Source organism: Varanus komodoensis, unplaced genomic scaffold (assembly GCF_004798865.1).
Source record: "Varanus komodoensis strain SLA01 unplaced genomic scaffold, ASM479886v1 scaffold11, whole genome shotgun sequence".
Taxonomy (NCBI): domain Eukaryota; kingdom Metazoa; phylum Chordata; class Lepidosauria; order Squamata; family Varanidae; genus Varanus; species Varanus komodoensis.
The window spans coordinates 22,211,383-22,229,070 of record NW_025335317.1 but is presented as its reverse complement, the minus strand read 5'-3'; the positions used below and the strand labels follow the sequence as shown (position 1 = coordinate 22,229,070).

At 40.0% G+C, this 17,688-nt stretch overlaps 1 protein-coding gene across 1 annotated transcript in view; it reads right to left on the bottom strand.

Annotated features, from left to right (window-relative positions):
• Positions 1–17,688, bottom strand: part of PCDH15 (protocadherin related 15) — a 405,567-nt gene that overhangs the window by 213,651 nt on the left and 174,228 nt on the right. The window contains exons 10-11 of the mRNA XM_044420577.1: positions 14,606–14,714; positions 6,194–6,306 (exon numbers count right to left, since the gene is read on the bottom strand). Coding sequence (XP_044276512.1) covers positions 6,194–6,306; positions 14,606–14,714 — 222 coding nt within the window. The remainder of the gene's footprint in view (positions 1–6,193; positions 6,307–14,605; positions 14,715–17,688) is intronic.

Sequence of the window (17,688 nt, the reverse complement as noted above, 5' to 3'; positions counted from 1 at the left end):
AAGGCAGCTGTGCAGGCTGGGGCAGCTAACTTATGGGCTTTTCTACATTAGGCCGTCAACTCATTTTGATCCACCACTTTCCTGAGCCTTCTGTTTCTTCACGTTTTGTGAGATTAAGTTTGTTTCATTTATACATGTTTCCTCTGCTTTTCTATATGTTCCATTATACAACCACAAGACAGTGCTGCAGTACAGAGAAGTGCATAACGCATTACCCATTCGTAGTGTTTTATCTTTATCATGTATTAGATTTATATCCCACTTTTTTTTAAAGAATGCAAAGTGGCTTACATCATTCTCCCGTTCCTGCTCTCAGTCTTATCCTCACCACAGCCCTGTGAGGTAGCTTGGGCTGAGAGTCTGTGACTGGCCCAAAGGCGCCCAGTGGCTCCATGGCTAAGTGGGGAGCTGCGCTATTTCTTCAATTGCTCATTATCTTCATTCTGCACCAGCTATGGAAGTGCTGCGAAGGGACAGAAGCAGCCCTGGGGAATGATGCAATCCTGTAAGCCCTTGCAAAATAGCGTGGGTGAGGAATTATAAGAGCACCGTGAATGCCTTGTTTTGAGGAGCCCTCCCTGAGTTGATTATTACCAGGCATTGCATTGCAATTTGGACCCAGACTGGGAGCATTGTGGTTTGCCAGCATGTTTACCCACCATAAAATGCACATATGAGAGATCTCATCTATGCAGTGCCCATACTTTGGTAGGGAAGGGTTTTGCTTGGAACTGTAAAGCAGCACTTAAGGAGCTGCAGCATTCACTATGGCCCTTCCCACCCTGCAGGAATTCTTTCCTCTTTGCTTCGAAAACAAGCAAAGATGCTTTTATTGATGGAAATAGATGGTGTATTTCAGCCACTGCTGTTTGTCCATCTCAAGGCAAGATGCCTGGACATTACAAATCACAGGAGGTCTTTTGTTCAAATACATGCACACATTACAGATTATTTCTACTTTGGTTTTAAATATTTTAACATTTTAAAGCACAGTGTTACTAGGATGCTTGCTAGTTTTCAATCTTGGAGACGTCAGATAATCCAGTGCAGAGTGGGAAGAATGGCAGAAGCAGTGCTCGCTTTCCTGGCCTCCTCCTCTGCATAATTTGCTAGATGGAGGGGTTTTCCCTGTCTGCTAGGACATCTTTAGGATACCTGGTATCCTGGCCTCCGCAGTCTCCTCCTGTCTCCACCCACTTTCACTCTTCTTCAAGGTCCCTTGCTGACCTCCAAACTCTGAGATCAGACCACAGTCTCCAACCTTGGATCTGGGAATCCAAAGAGTCTTATGATCACTCAGACACTGTCTGGGGGTCATGGATAGCTTGCTATTTCAATCTGATTCTGTAAATTCTTTTTATATGGGCAAAATATTTCTTGTAAGAAAAAAAGTTTAGCTTGTCTAGGTAGAGCAGTGCAGGATTATAGCTTTTTTATTTTGCTAACATCAACAGGTGCCACTGAACAAGCAATGGAGTGGGAAATGTATCAGGTGGGCACACAGATAAAAAGCCTGCAGAAATGTTCACAAGGAACTCATCACATCAGAAGAAATTTGGGGCAAGGGTGAGCCTTCTTGGTTGGTTAAGAGTTACGAGAGTACTAGCAAGATTTAATTTTTTAAAAGCTGAGGCATTTTTAGAATGTAGCAGAAGCGTGAAATAGAAAAGAATGTTGGAAAGAAGGAAGAAAGAGAACATGAGAAAAATAACTAAAAAGGGTGAAAAAATGAACAAAGGTACTGCTGAAAGAAACGTGTGCTGTAAGAAAAAATGTGGAGAACAATCTAGTTAGGAATTCGCTGGACACATTTAAACTGGTTATTTTGTTTGTATGGGTTTTGTTTTGTTTGGGGTGATTCTAATCATTCAGAAGTCAAATCCCCTTTTCCACATAATTCTACTACTTCTTTTAGTAAAAATATTGTTTAGAACTTGCGGTCTCTTTTATTGTTCAATTATTCATCTCATGCCTAAAAGTTGAGTCCAAAATTATTTAAATACATTTACAAAAACAAAGATGTAAAGTTTGTTCGGTGGAAGCAGCTGGAAAAAGTAAAAAGTGCTGCTTGGTAGAAGTAGAAAAGTGCTGGAAAGGGAAGGGTAAACAAGAGTGGGAGGCTGTATTTGGCCTATTCTGCCTTCTAAACACATGCCAAGGCACACCTAGCAATAATAATCAAACCAGCAACAGCAGCAACAAATAGCTAGTATGCATCTGCTCCATCAAAAGGCTGTTCCCCTTGTAGTTCCATGTGCTTGGAACTATGTGCACGGGGGAGGTCTTGGGCATAACCGCCCCAGTTCCCACAGCCAACTCCAACTAAGCCCTACGGCACTGAGTAGGATTGTGACTCGTTACTCAGCAGCCTCGGCCCTGCCTCCAGACAGGAGGCTAATATTTAACTTGTGCCCCTGACACCGGATTGTGCTGAACGTTCAGCTTGGCCATATCCTCCCCCATAGCTGCTGCAAGTCCAGCAGAATGTGCAGTGGCTTACAGCTGAGACGAACGAATCAGGCAAAGAAACTAGATTGACCTGCAGAAAGCTTCCCCATAAGAGGAAGCTTTCTGCTTTCAGACGAGCATTGATGTACAGCAGCAAGCAAGTGCTGGTGAGGAGGCAGGGGAAGATCAGAACTCCAGCAAAAAAACAAACCATCAGGCACCTTCTCCAGCTACGGCAGAGACTTTCAAGGAAGGTTACTTTCTAAAGCTGTGGCTGACTAAAACAGATACAGTGGGAAGAACGTTTGGTCAGACAGACTCAAATGACAGATTTCTAACCTGCCAGCAGTCCCAAAGAAAGGCAGAGAAGGAACCCCTTCCTGAGTTTTATCTTGTTTTGTTACTTTTCTTGCCAGATCTTTGCACCAAAATCATTTAAATGATCAGATCCTGTTATCTTCTCTAACATTGCACCATTGGTGGTTGTATGACAATGTTGCTGATGATGGAAGGTCGTTTTGATCCATCTGATTAATGATGTTTGGCAGCCTTATGATAGAAACAGTAGAGATAATATGAGGCACAGTGTCCTCCTCATCCTTCCCATTGCACAGCGAAGAAACTGCCCCTTGCAGGTATTCCTTACCAGTTCTAGCTTCAGGCCATCACTCTTTGTATACCTCGCTCACCACTCATCCACTACAAGTCTTCATTCTGCAGCTGTGCAAATATGTATAGGTCATTGTTTCTGACCATGTTCCCTAGCAGATACAAGGTCGCTACAAGAAAGGAACTGAACATCATATACTGACATTATCCCTCTCCTCAGAAGCAATGTGCAAATCATACATCCTTCCACACATAAATTATCAGCACAGTAATAGAACATCCTATTATTTACTTATTCCTATTTATTTTCATAATTTATTGGCTGCAACACATCAGCATTCTCAAACAAACAGTTAAATTATATGTTTAGCTGCCACAGTAGATTAGCTTTTCCCAAGTCACACAGATTCTGTGGACTAGCTTTTTTATTTTACACAAATATATTTGTAGAGAACAACAGAAGAAAAGGTTACCAAAGGAAAATGTGCATTTCCCCTCAAAGGCCAAAGCTTCAGAATCTGTATCTGTGGGGATCTGTACATTTCTGGAGGTCCAAATATGTGCAAGCACAAATGAATGAAAGTTCAGGCAATAGAAACAAAAATCAGATTCCACCAATGAGTATCTAGCGGCATGAAAAGATCTTGACAGTCCACAGAAGGTAGATCAGTATTAACAAGGTCCATACATTCATACAATTTAGGAAGCTTTTTTAAAAATGAAGGTCTCCTTATTGATCTAGGTAAGCCTTAGAAAGAAAGCCTTAGAAAGAAAGCCTTAAAATGCTCATCTTACAGACAAAATACAAGCAAAACAACAGGCAGCCAGCACAACATGTAGCCTGTGGGTTCCTTCTTTGATACAGTCATGAAATTTTGCTCCATTATTATTGGCCTGTGAGTGCTCCATGTTCCTTACCTTATGAGTTGCTGGGTGGCATGCATTCACAGCTAAAGCAGGGAACATACTATCTGGCCATCTAGATGTTTTGACCTGTAACTCCCATGAGTTAACCAGGTGAACACATATTTATATCCAGATACTGAACAATACTTAAAGGCAAACTGAATGTTGCACGCCTTTAATGTTGTAATATTCCAAAATGTGTAGCAGTATTCTCAGATTTATTATTTTTTAAAGCAAAACCATGTTGGAAATGGGATTTTAGAAAACAAAAACAGATGAATATGCTTATCTGGGAAAGGAGGAAATCCATTGTCCAGAAAGATAAGGACCCAAGATAGGTATTATTTGAAATGAGTGCCTAACAGCAATGCCTTCTTTATAGTTTTACTCTAGAAAGTAGGAACAGGGGGCTCAGTACAATTCTTCATAGCCTCCCTAGGCCCATCCTATGGCTTGAGCTACAATGGGGCCACTACGTCTACTGCAGAGTAAAGAACAAAATAAAATATGTAGATTTGGAAATAATGTCATGCACCCTTGAAGTAATGTCTGCTTTGCCCTTGGAACTCACTAAATTCTGTTGTTTTCCACAGAGAACTGAATTTTCAGAAGACTTATGGCATTGGAGTACCATTCATTACTTCACAGGAACACTTAGAATGTATTCTGAACATTCATAGAATAACAATAGAATAACAGAATAATAAAATAATATTCCAGACATAGAAAGCACAAATAAGCTTATGCATCTGCTTTTCAACAGTATTTCTTAACTGAACACCAGTCTGAAACTTCGCAAACAATGAAACAGAAAATGCATAAAACAAATGAGCAACAACAGCGGAATGCTGACTCAGTTAGAACAGCTGCCTGATCAAAGGGGAGAGAGAAAGGCACTTCCTTCAATTTATCAGTATGGAGCAGTCCTTAAGAAACACCCTTAAAACTGGCAGGGGAATCATAGCCTGCCTGACCCACAGGAAATGTAGGAAGTCCTTCAATTCTATGAATGGACACAGGTTGCAAATGTTACCACTGCACATAGTGGCATATCTAGTTGTGACCTATTTATAGTGACCTGGGTTGATTGAAAGGGATATTCAGGTTACATCGGGCTGCTTTATATGCTGGTGCTAGGAAGCAAATCTCTGGCTCTTATTCACAAGCACTGTTGACTGTGATAGTTTGGATTCCTCGACACAAAAAATGTTGGCTACTGGAACAAGTGGCTGTCCGAGGCTGCAATCCCAAGGCACATCTACTTAAAATAAGTCCCACTGAATTGGGTGAAATACATTCCCATATAAGAGTGCATAGCAGCCTTCCCCAACCCTAGAGTACACCAGATGTGTTTGACCACATGGTAGGAAGACCAGTCCAACACATCTGCAGCATCAGGCTGGGGAAGGATGCTATATAGGACTGTAGTCTATCTACAGAATTGATTATTGTCACCTGCTAACTTGTTCCTTAAAATGTTGCAGGTTTTTAATTTTTAATTTATTTTTTTATATGCTGTCCCAAAACTAAATGTCTCTGGATGGTTTACAAAAAAGAAAGAAAGAAAGAAAGAAAGAAAGAAAGAAAGAAAGAAAGAAAGAAAGACCAAAAACAAAGTAATCATAACAATGACAACAGACAGCACGCTACAATGCCAAACACTTTTCCTCAGAAAAACCTAAAGTATAATACCCTGAGAAAACTAACTCTAAAAATCAGTAGACAAGTACATTTTAGGGAAAAAACGTGAGGCTAATGTGGACCCTCTCAAAGACAAACATAAGAAGCACCCAGTTACACCCTTTAGAGCTTCCAACTCTGTATTTAATAGAATGGAATAACACATTTTTGAATAGCAAATGCGGCTACAATTATTTTAGGCACAATTCAGAAAAAGTTACGTGTAGCTAAGGATGTAACCCTGTTGCCTTCTTCTGAGTAAATATGGGAATATGTCTCAGCAAACAACTGGTAGCAGAATCCCCCAGACAACTTACTCGATTGTGCTAACTACTCCCTCCCTCCTCAGCCCCAGTCTACAATATTCTCAAAGCCGTGCTTACAGTGACATAGACTAGTTACTAACAACATGTCATTAAATTAATCACAAGTTAAGAATCAATGTTTTTAAAGGATCACTTAGAAGAAGATTGCCTATAAGCTAGCCTTTATTTAAGAACTGCCCTCACCTCCATGGGCTCTGTTACAAATGCATGGAATTAAGAATTACCTTAATAACCAAATCAAATTTCTGGTGCAAATCTCTGTTTATTGGCTTTAGGAGGCTGAGTACAGCAGTCGTAACATTCATACTGAAATACTGTGGGTAGTCCTCAGGAGTCCCTGTAAAAAGACAGTAAGGTTTGAACAGCTAATTGACATGAGGTATCAGTGTGGAGAAACACAAGGTTATTTAAAATGTACTTATACTGTCTGACAATAAAAGAATAAAATTAATTACATTGGATAAAAATGGAGTATGTATGCTTGACAAACATACATACAAGCACTATTTCTTTCTGTACCTTGATCATTCTTAATAGGTTTGGGATACCTCAGCAGCCTTTTTTATATTAGAGAAACAACTGGAAAGGTTAAGGTGGGAGAGAGTTTGGCAAAGTAAACCTGATCAGTGGCTTTGGTACTGAGCCCCAAGAAGCTGCCTTGTATGGAATCAACCAATGAGCCATATATTGACCATAGTGGTCTCTAGGATTTCAGCAGTCTTTCACAGCTGAAACACTTTTTGGGAGAACCCTAAGAACCATCAGTCAGCCATGTTCTGGTCAGTTCTGAACTGATATAAGCGTTCAATGTATACCTTTTTTTAATTTGTGGGTGATTTTCTGTGGCTATATATCTGAATTTGATTGCTTTCCAGAGTGATCCTATGGCTCCTAGGCAGTCTTCGGAGTTCTATATGAGAAGTTTAAGCTTAGGAGCTGGGGATCCGCAGTCAGATCTCTCTCACTCTCTCACAACTGGCCTTGAAAGGACTATGCTGGCTTCCTCTCTGAGGTTGGAAAAGCAACCTTGGAGAAGGGGTTAAGGAGATTCCAGATGTGGAGGCAAAAAGAGAACAAGGTCACCAGGATATGAAGTGTTCTGGTAGTGCCCCAGCCTCCTTCCCTGCCTTTTCAGAGGGTCACAACTAGACTAGCTAACTTTCTGCTTCCGTTGCTCTATTAAGAAAAAGCCTCCAAGTTTAGAAGTGTATGTGCACTGAGTGTGCAACTCATCAGACTGCACCTCAAAAGTGATATACTTGCTAGGACTGATAGGAGCTATAAAGCAAAATATCTGGAGGGCCACAAGATGCCCACTCTGATTTTAGCCTAATGAGCAAGTGTTAAATCAACCAGCACATAAATGGCAGAGTCTGAAACTGGATGGTTCCATATGCACAGTGCATTTTTTCACTGACCTACAGGCCTTCCCTGACATTTCTGGAATTCTTAAATATTCTTATTCTTGTGGTTAAGTTCAGTGTTGCCCCTTACAACAAAGAACCACATGGCTTCCCAGTATCTGAAAAATTGCATACAAGTAAACTGCCCAAAAATATGATTGCTCTGTGCATCCATTTTTTTTTTTTAAACTCAGGGAAGAAAAATAACAACTCTGAAAAAAATACTACTTCTGTATTTTTTTTAAAACGCATTTCTATATTTAATGATCATTCTTTCAATCAGAATTGCTATCTTGGCAATTTTAAGTTACGGCAAAAGGCTTGACCAAAGGCTTAGTAATGATAACACAATGCCTTATGATCCAATTATGGGGATTAATGAAGTAAAATAACAAATGTTTTGGTATTTACAAATGATAAATACCTTTTAAATATCAATGAAGAGAATGACAAGAATGTAGGTGGAGGCTCCTCTTATGTAGACTACCTCGGCCCAATTTTTGCCGCATGCAGCCATTGCCCTGGCCCTGAGGATCAGAATGGAGCACTGCTCCCATTACAATTCCCAGTGCCACGTCACAGGCCTTTCCTGAGGGTGCCCAACCATCAGGAGGGGGTTCCTGGAATACAGAGAAAGCTGCAGCTGCAATGAAGGACAGAGTAACCCCATTGTACTAGTGGATTTCTGTTTGGCTTCATCTTGCTATAATGTTCTCTCTATACATATCTATATCATTTGTATCTATATCCGTATCTATATATGTACACCGCATCTATCCCTGGAACTAATGTCAAGGTAAACATGCACAGGGTTCAGTTGTTAGGTAAAAAGTCCCTGGGGGTGGGGGCAGAAACGTAAATAGAGATAATATCTCTTCGTTAAGGAACCCCAGTAGCATAAAAATCATTATGCCAAAATAGAAAAGGGACTTTTACATAAACATTTCAGACAAAATGTGACATTTCTTATTTATGAGATATTCACAGTTTCTTTCAGTATTACGTATTAGAGGAAATGGTTACAAAACAGCTTCATAGGAGAACTGAATGAAGCATGTAGCATTCATAAAATTTACAACATGGGGGAATGTAATAGTTGGTACCGTTACACATCTAGTGGTGATGCTGACCACATGCACTTTTGCAAAATAGCATTTCGTTTTTGGAAATCATATTAAACATTACTTTTTATGGAGTATTTACATTACAATTAATGCCAGAGCTGGTTAGTGTCTTTTTAATTATGTTAAAAAGGTCACCCCATAAATATTCAGAACCCTCTTTTGTTTTGGCCGAGAGCAGCAAGAATACTTTAAGGAAGCATCAAAGAGTTTGGGTCAAATGACCAGACTGCATCAACAACCTCCTATCAACTGTGAGTTAGCAGTAGGCAACCTAATATCTGGGACCAACTGGGTCTGATATCTGGGATGGATATTTGGGAACAGTTAAAATCTGAAATTCTTGAGGTTGGAAAAAAGGTGAGTAAGGAGAGACACAACAGAGTCGCATTGAATTATTCATAGTATAGAGAATGTGGATAGAGAAACCCGGTCCTTGCGCTCTCATAATATTGGAACAAGGGCTCATCCCATGAGGTTGACTGGTGGAAGATTCAGGGCAGGTCAAAGGAAACACTTCTTCAGATTGTGCATTGGTGAACTATGCAATTCACTTCCGCAAGGTGCAGGGATGGCCACTAAGTTGGACAGCTCTAAAAGGCTATTGGAGGAGAAGGCTTTCAATGGCTAGTCCTTGTTGTTATATGCTACACCTCAACCCAAAGCAGTGTGCCTGTATCACAGTTGCTGGGGAACTCGGGTGGAAGGATAGTGTCATGCTCACATCCTGCCTGTGGGATGCTATAAGCAGCTGGCTAGCCAGTGTGTGAACAGAACACTGGATTAGGTGGACCCTTGGGCTGATCCAGCATGGCTATGATATTCCTATGTCCTCGTGTTATTTGAGTGCCCTATAGGAGGGACCATGGCTTTGGGATACAGAATATGCTTTTCATGCTGAATAACCCAGGTTGAACCACTGGCTTCTTCAAGTAACAGAATTAAGTAGCAAATTGGGAACTGGAGACGCCAAAGGGTCACTGCTAGTTACAACAGAACAGAGGTAAGTAGAGGGTGGATCTACAGATGTTTTTGGACTTCAACTCCCAGAAGCCCCTGCTAGTCTCAGGAAGGCTGGAGTCTGAAGACCCATACATCTAAAGATTGACTTTCTGCCTAGCCCTACAAGCAGAAAATGGGGGGGCTTGATGGATTAATAATCAGGACTTGTGCAAGGCAGCTTCCTATATTCCCTTTCATCTTAAACATTAATTACATTATTTGAATTTGTTGAAAAGCACCAATATTTCTTTTCCCATTTATTCTCATGTTCATATTTTCTGCCATGTCATGCTGCATGTCACACAGTAATTTCTACATGTTAAAAGGATCTTTCAGAAAGAGTTCTAGAGAACTGCAAACCCAACAGGTGCCACTTCCCACTGGCAATAGCACACAGGTGTAATGGCTGAAAACTGGTGCTGTTCCTCCCACGCAATTGCTTCTGAGAAGTGGCACTTGTAACAATGAACACAGCTGGACAGATGCTATTTCCTCTCTGGGGCTGCTCTGTATGAAAGATTTTCCAGTTCTGAACCAGGCATATGTTAGATGAAATGTGAACACACACCAGGCCAACCATAATTAGTACATCAAATGCACTGAGAGAGAAACGAACAGGAATGTTTCAGCTCTATAAATGCAGTTAAAATATAATAAACTGTCTATTCTTCTCCATTTTCCTTTCTGTTATTCTTAGTAAAATATGACAGACAATAATATTATAGCAATCAGGATATGAAATGGCTGAATAGCATCAGGGGTTTAACTAATAAGTAGAAATGAGAAAGGGGAAATTCTGAAGGTGTCAAAAAGGAAAGAAATGGGCTTTTACAGGGCTATTGGGTATGTGGTGAGAAAGGCAACATAGATAACAAAATAATCTTTGAGTAACATAGGTATATAATTATACAAATTGCTCCATACGGATAAGAGGGACTGCAATCTTCTCCACACTTTTAAATGTTTATCTCCTGGGGCAGAAAAATCTATTGGAATACTCAGATAAAAGGAAGTGCTCCAATGCTGCTTCAGCTGATCAAAACAACTCTGTGAAAATCAGTGGTCGGCTCCCACCTGTTATTGGCAGATTTTGGAAGGAGCTGAATTTGTAGCTCATCACCAGAGCAACCCTAATTTATTCTGTAAATGTTTGGCCTTGGGACAGAACACATTGTGAGAACCGGGAGCCAGTTACTGGATGTCATTCAATCACACTGAAGGCTTGAATATTTGGGGCAGGACCTCTGAAGAATTCAGAATAGCAAGACAACTAGTCCTGTTATTGCTAAAGCTTTCACAAGCGAAGCATTTTTCATGAAAGTCTGCCACATGGCAGACTGGAATGCTCCTAATCCAGAATTTCAGCAGTTAACTCTTTAAGAACAGCCACTCCGAATCAGCCCAAATGACTATCTAGTCTAGGGTTCTGTTCCTGCAGACCAATAATGCTATGGGAAACCTAAGCCCCATAGCTCCCTTCTGCTTGTGTTTTTGCACCAACTGGTATTGATAGAGGTTATGTCCTCTGATATGTGAAGTAATCTACAGCCATTACGACTAGTAGCCATCAGTAACTTTTCCTCCAAAACCTGAGTGCTCCATGAAAGTGGTGAGCCAGTGAATTAGCTGTTGAGAGAATACTATAACCAGTCCTTCCTTCAGCCATGTAAGCAGTCAATCTATTCCAGGGGGTAAACAATCTGGTGAGGAAATAAAACCAAGGATCTGAAAACAAGCATGTTTTCAGTACACACCACTGAAATGGTCCTTGGTCACCTTCTGTCACCCTCATTTATCTCATCTTTCACAAGATATCATACTAAGTTTATCACTTAAGTTTTTTCTCTCCCTCCCCCCACTTCTGTTGCCTTCATAGAGTGACATGTATTGCTTCTCTAAGTATATCAAAGGATCAAGGCTGCGATTCCCATCAGTACTACAAAAGCAGTATTTCAAATAGTACTGCTTTTCATAAGTAAGCATCATTCCTCAATTAAACCATTTTTCTTACTTGGAATCTATAGCAATTAGATTTGGAAGTTCATCTAGGGTGACTTAAGGGCTGTAGAAAAGTTCTAGGTGTTGATAATCTGTTGGTATGGGAGTATTTTTCTCTGTTAATGTCTGTTTTGGATGAGAACATTCTCTTCTTCAGGATCCCCATATGATGAAAGCTCCAAAAAAACTAGGTATGCATATGACAGTTTTAACCATCATGAGAACAGAAATTATAACCATGCATATGAAAATGCATGTTGGTTTTCTATAACATGTATAGTCAGGGTACAATTCTAGACGTGTGTGTGTGTAGCCTAGGAGGTATAGCAATTAGACTGTGAGTCTTGGGAGCTCTGCACTTACTTATAATAAACTTACGTAATAATCACTGTGTGACTTTTGGCCTGTCATTGACTCTCAGCCTAACCTTTGGGTTGGGTGGTATAGACATTAATGAAATAAATCAACAATAAATCTCACAGGATTGTTGTGAAGATAAAATGGAGAGGAGAACTATGTGCAGAGATGGTATTAGGGGAAGGCCCACTCAGGCTGGATCCTCAGTTCTTTCACCTGGGAGAACGTCTGCCCCATCATCCTGCTGTCAGTAGACACTTGCTTAGATGCATCTGATCCTGAGGATCAGTTCTTTTTTGCCCACATGAGCTTTACCTTCTGCTCCCTTCGTCCCTGAATCTTTTTGCCTGAGACTTGTTCACTTGACTTTCCTTTTCCTATCCATACATCCCCTTTCAGACTATATGTAAATATGCAAATTTGTGGAGGGGTGAGGGAGTATAGGATATAAAAGTAATACTAAAAATAATTAGATAAAGTTCAATTCTACAAATACATGGTTTCAGAAGGAAAGAGGGCACTAAATTAACCAGACATGCCTAAAGTAGGACATGTCTTATTTGAGATGTGATCTACTAATCTAGTAGCATAATTGTATACACTTGGAATTTTATTCTTTTTATTGTAGCATCAGACAAACAAGTCTATCATCCAGATTTATTTCCGGATGAGTGTGCATCAAACTGTAGTATTAATAAGAAAGACCCTAAAAATAAACTCTTGAGAAGCTATTTTAGTGTTGATCATTGAAATATACTTTAGTAGAGTTCAAAGAATTTAACCAAGAATCCATAAATATTTGGGTGGACTGCACTTATTTGTCTGTTTGCGCTGTGTATTATGCATTGACGATGTTACAAACAAAGGAAAGAAGAAAAGCAAAAGAAAAATTTCAAGATTCTTCATGGCTGGATAAAAATAAAAAAATCTTCATTTTTGATTTTTCAAAAATGGATTTCTATAATCTAGATTTTACACATGCACGCACACACTACAAATGTACTACATATATTAAATATATATTTAAAACAAAATCTGAGTTGAATATAAGCTTGTTAAAAATTGCTTAAAATATTTTAAAATTGTACCCATGACCTCTGTCAAACATACCTAGAATAAACACACTAAAATAAATAGGAATTAGATTAATTTATGCCCCATTAATTTTGATGAGTTGACTCCAAGTGTAACCGGTTCTTGATGCAACTAATTTTGTATGTCAATGAATAATGCTTGAGGAAATCTATCTCACATCTGAGATCAAAATAAAATGGTATGTATTGCATATTATTTATATGAGTTTTCTACTGCAACAAAGGATTAGCACCAAGTTTCAAGCTACTCCACCACATCTCTGTTCGGGAGCATCAACTGAACTCTCCTAAGCAATTTTGTACTTTGTATGCCCTATATCTGTGTTAGCTCTGCATTTTAGCTAGTTTTCAAACTGTGGATATTTATGACTCTACCAACCAAAAAGGCATGGGTAGTTTCATCAAGTCTCCATTTCAAGACTTTCAGTCTTTGATTGTGCAAGGTTCTTGGCGCTTCAGGTAAGTGAACTTGCTCAATGCTTTTGGATGTCCATACCACTATCCTGTCTCTGAACAGACAGGGCAAAGAGCATGGATTAGGCATGGTGAAGATTTGAAAAACATAAGTACCATGCTGGATTAGTCCAAAGGTCTATCTAGTCCAGCGTATGTTCACACAGTGGCCAACCAGCTGCCCCCAGGAACCCTCAAATAGGACATGAATGCAAAAGCACTGTCCTGCCCATGTTCCCCAGCAACCAGTACATGTAGGCATACTGTCTCTGATACTAGGAGTAGCATATAGCCATCTGGACGAGCAGCCGCTAATAGCCCTATTCCTGTATACTCCTTGGTAGTATAGTCTCTATTCAATTAGAAACCAATGTGGTCTAATTTTTTAGGGAACTAATTAGAATTTATGGTTGTTGAAGAAGTAAAGTTTTGACATGGGACATTTGGTAGTCACTAGTTACGTTTTTAAAGTAATGATTGCTTTGGACCAGATTGGCAGGGCCTTTCTCCTCACTTTCTATATTCTTTCACTTCTAACATGGGATGCCAAGGTTCAAAGCTGGGACCCTTTGCAAGGCATATGCTCTATTTTACGGAGCTATGGCATCTCTTCAAACCCTACGAACATTTGGAAATCTACTTTTCTCTAGGATCAAAGAAATCGTGGCACTGAAAAGTCTAATGTAAAGGCTGGTTCATATTGTTACTGAATGAGACAGTACAAATCTCCCGCAGGATCGCACCATCTCCGTTTCCATGCATGCTGCTTTTCACTTACTTCCCAATGTGAAAATTACATTGTTCATTCAAACTTACCACCGAGCTATCAATCTACAAGCTTTCTTTCTTTCTTTCTTTTTGGTGTATGCTTAGGGTTTTTTTGTCTATTCTTTTTTGTCAGTCCAACACAATGAAACAGAATCTATGAATGTGGATAAGCATTTCCTTGGATGCATCTAATATAGTTGCTTCATTATCTCAGGCAGAAAATTCTCAAAGAAAGCTAAATCTTCAAGCAGCAGCAATCCAATTTGGAATAAACAACCTCAGTGAGAAAGTGCACAATGAAATACTTTCCTAGAACAATACTTGCTATCAGACTAGATTCAGCATGAATTGGTTATTAGGATTCTACTCTCCACTTAATCTATGCCTGCTGGCTGCTAATCCAGTCTTTGTGGAAGATAGTGAGATTATCAAATACCAACCAACTAGGATGGAGTAGAGGATTCCTGGCCGATCAGAAGGAGGCTGAATGTTTCGGTCTTGATCTATAGCTTGTATGGGTGGTGTGACATTGATTGGGTTCACACGTGCCTGGAATGAAAGTTAGATATGTTATAATACTTATAAAGCAGGCTCTGCTTACCATCCATTCATTTTACTCTGATGTGGACACAAGCAAGACAGTTGAACAAATTGGAAATTTTTAAAGCATCAACAATTCAGTAGCAGCCCAGATTTGTCAAGTCCAATGAGAATGATGGTATTGAGTCATGATAGGATAATCACTCTGCATTTTTTAAAATCCTCAGATAATTGCATTATGTAAGGACAAGTTTGCTGTCTTATTGTTACATGCTCCTCACTTGGGTAAACAGTAACATTTTCAGGGGCAGCATTTACCTGGCTTTGATTCCTTTTGGAAGCAAAAATGACTGGTAACTTAAGTCATTTCCCATGGCATTTTAGGTGCATTTATTAATACGCAAGCTGATCTTATGATGAAGCATACCATAAGCTTCCTTTAAAGCAGAGATGCACAGCCTGCAGTCTGTGAATCTTATGCAGTCCCCTGACCATGCTTTTTTTGGCCACTGCTAGTAGAGAAGAAAAAGCCATCTGTATCAGGATAGCTTGGGGACAGCATGACCCCAGAGATGGCTTTACAAAATGTGTTTTCCTTGTCACTACTAGCAGAGAGGAAAGAAGATCAATGGTGTGTTCATGTGGAGGCCCTAAGCCCGCATTATGTGTGGCCCTCGGGGCCAAAGTTTGCCCACCCAGACTATATAGCATGTCTCCTGCTCCCACAGAGGAAAGCAACCTTGTACTCCCAGATGCCTATAAACTCACAGCTCCACACTCTCCCTCAGTCTTCATTTCCATTTTCTTCCAAACTACAGTGGGACTGTTGCTTTGCAGTCTTACATAGACCTTGCTCAAGTCATTCTTAGCTGAGATTCAAAAATATATGCCCCTCATTCTGTTAGTTTTCAAATTCCTGGGACGTTTCTGTTATTTCTTGGCTAATGCCCCATTAAGAGATATTTCTCAGTGACTCCACCTTTAGGCCAGGGATTGGGAATGTGTGGCTTTCCAGATGTTGGACTGCAACTGCCATCAGCTCTCACCACTGGATAGTCTAGCCAGGCATGATGGGAATTGTGTTCCAGAACTCAGCTACATTGGCCAATAATATTCATTAAAGAACCAGAAGGTTTGACCAATATTCTAATTGTTAGAATAGACTAATTGTGCAACCTTATATATGTCTACTCTGAAGCAAGCTCTGCTAAGTTCAATAGACTGTACAATAAGCATAGATATAGTTACAGTCTAAAACCTTTTCTAAATGTTAAATGTATTTGACCAATGAAGAGGTTATATGCAGAAAGTGTTTGTGTGTGTTCACATGTGCTGACAGGGTGGTCACTCAAACCAGCTAGTGTGCTGACAGGACATATGAAGTGTGACACAGAGGCACACTAAGTAGAATGGATATAGATGCTGTGTGATGTATGTGCTGTGTATACGAGTGTATACATTTAGAGCTTCTCCATGTATATTGTGTACGCCTACATGCATATAGTGACAAAAACACAGGACACCTGTCCACAAGCAGTTGGTGGGAGTGTGATCACTGAGTGTGTGGGGGTGTGCTTGTGGAACTGCTGATATGGTTTCTATCACACACATTTGTGATAGGGCTTCTTTGAACACCCCACACACCAACACGTATGCTAAAAGGCCTAGTTTAGTTGATAGGACCTTGAAAAAAATGAGATCTTTCCCAACAGGGAGGAGAAACAGGAGTAAAACAAAACTGGGTGAATACAGCCCACAACTGCATTAACCATTTTTGACAGTTTTGTGTAAGAGGAAAAGGACTAAGCACTGTTTGCTCAGCATCTCTGCTGGGTACAGACTGAAGCTGTTTGCATTGAATTGTGAGCAAGTTTAGGCTGAAGTAGACACTCATGCATTATGGTGTTTGCTGCTCAAAATTGTCACCATCAAGGTGCAGCAGTTGACCCATCCTAGCTGATGATGTAGTTTGAGTCTCCCAGATTCCTGTAGGAAACCATGAAGAAGACTGTGGGAAGACTGCAACCATTTGCTCCCTAGAGTGCTCAGGTCTTTATCCAATGCGCTGCACCACAGCCAAGTGGAAAATTCATGGGCTGGTGGGAAATCAGACATTTCAATGATTCTTCCCCTTTATTGCGTCCTGGCATTGTCCGGAGAGTGCCATGCTCCTACTCCGGGAATCTTTCTCAGGGAAGGAGCTAGAGTTCCCCAGGGCAAGCAGCCAGGAGAAAGTCATGCCTGAAGACCGGGAGCTGGAGAGGAATAAGTAGCATAGGCAGGCAAAAACAATGGGAGAGACTTTGTGCTTGGCTGAGGCATTTCTTCGTTGGTCATTTCTCAGTCTCCATTCTAATGCTAAAGGTCTGCATTATGTTCCTTGTCACCCTCCAGTTTGAAGGGATGTGAGAAAGTCACCCATGGACATAGGGACTTTTTTTACATATTTGATTTATAGTTATACTTCTTATTTTACAAAGTGGTACAAATGACAAATTAAAACAACACAAGTTCTAAATCTGAAGTTATTTTGACTGTAATCCCACTGTTGCAATACATACTACCTACTGTCAAAATAAAACAGTATGGCGACAAGAAGGAATTGCTGTAAGAAAGATTTAAAACCCAGGAGTTTTATGCACATTTTCCCCTGCTGGAAAATGGTTGGTGTTATTCAAAGCATGTATGCAAAATGAGCCATAAATTTCAGAAATGAAGAAGGGGGAACCAATCTTTTAAAAAGATCATTTTAAATAACAGGTTTATCCTGCATCTGGCATTACATGCTTGTCACATAATATGACAGGAAGACCTGATTTATCCTTAAATTGTTAATTTAGCATGAATATAAAAGTGAACACCAAGATGATTGAAATCAGTGAAATTTATATTCATCAACCCTTTGTTTTTTAGAAGAGAATTTTACCTAAATGGCTGGACTTTTTACTCCGAACAAACTAAAATAATAAAATAAAATGGGTGG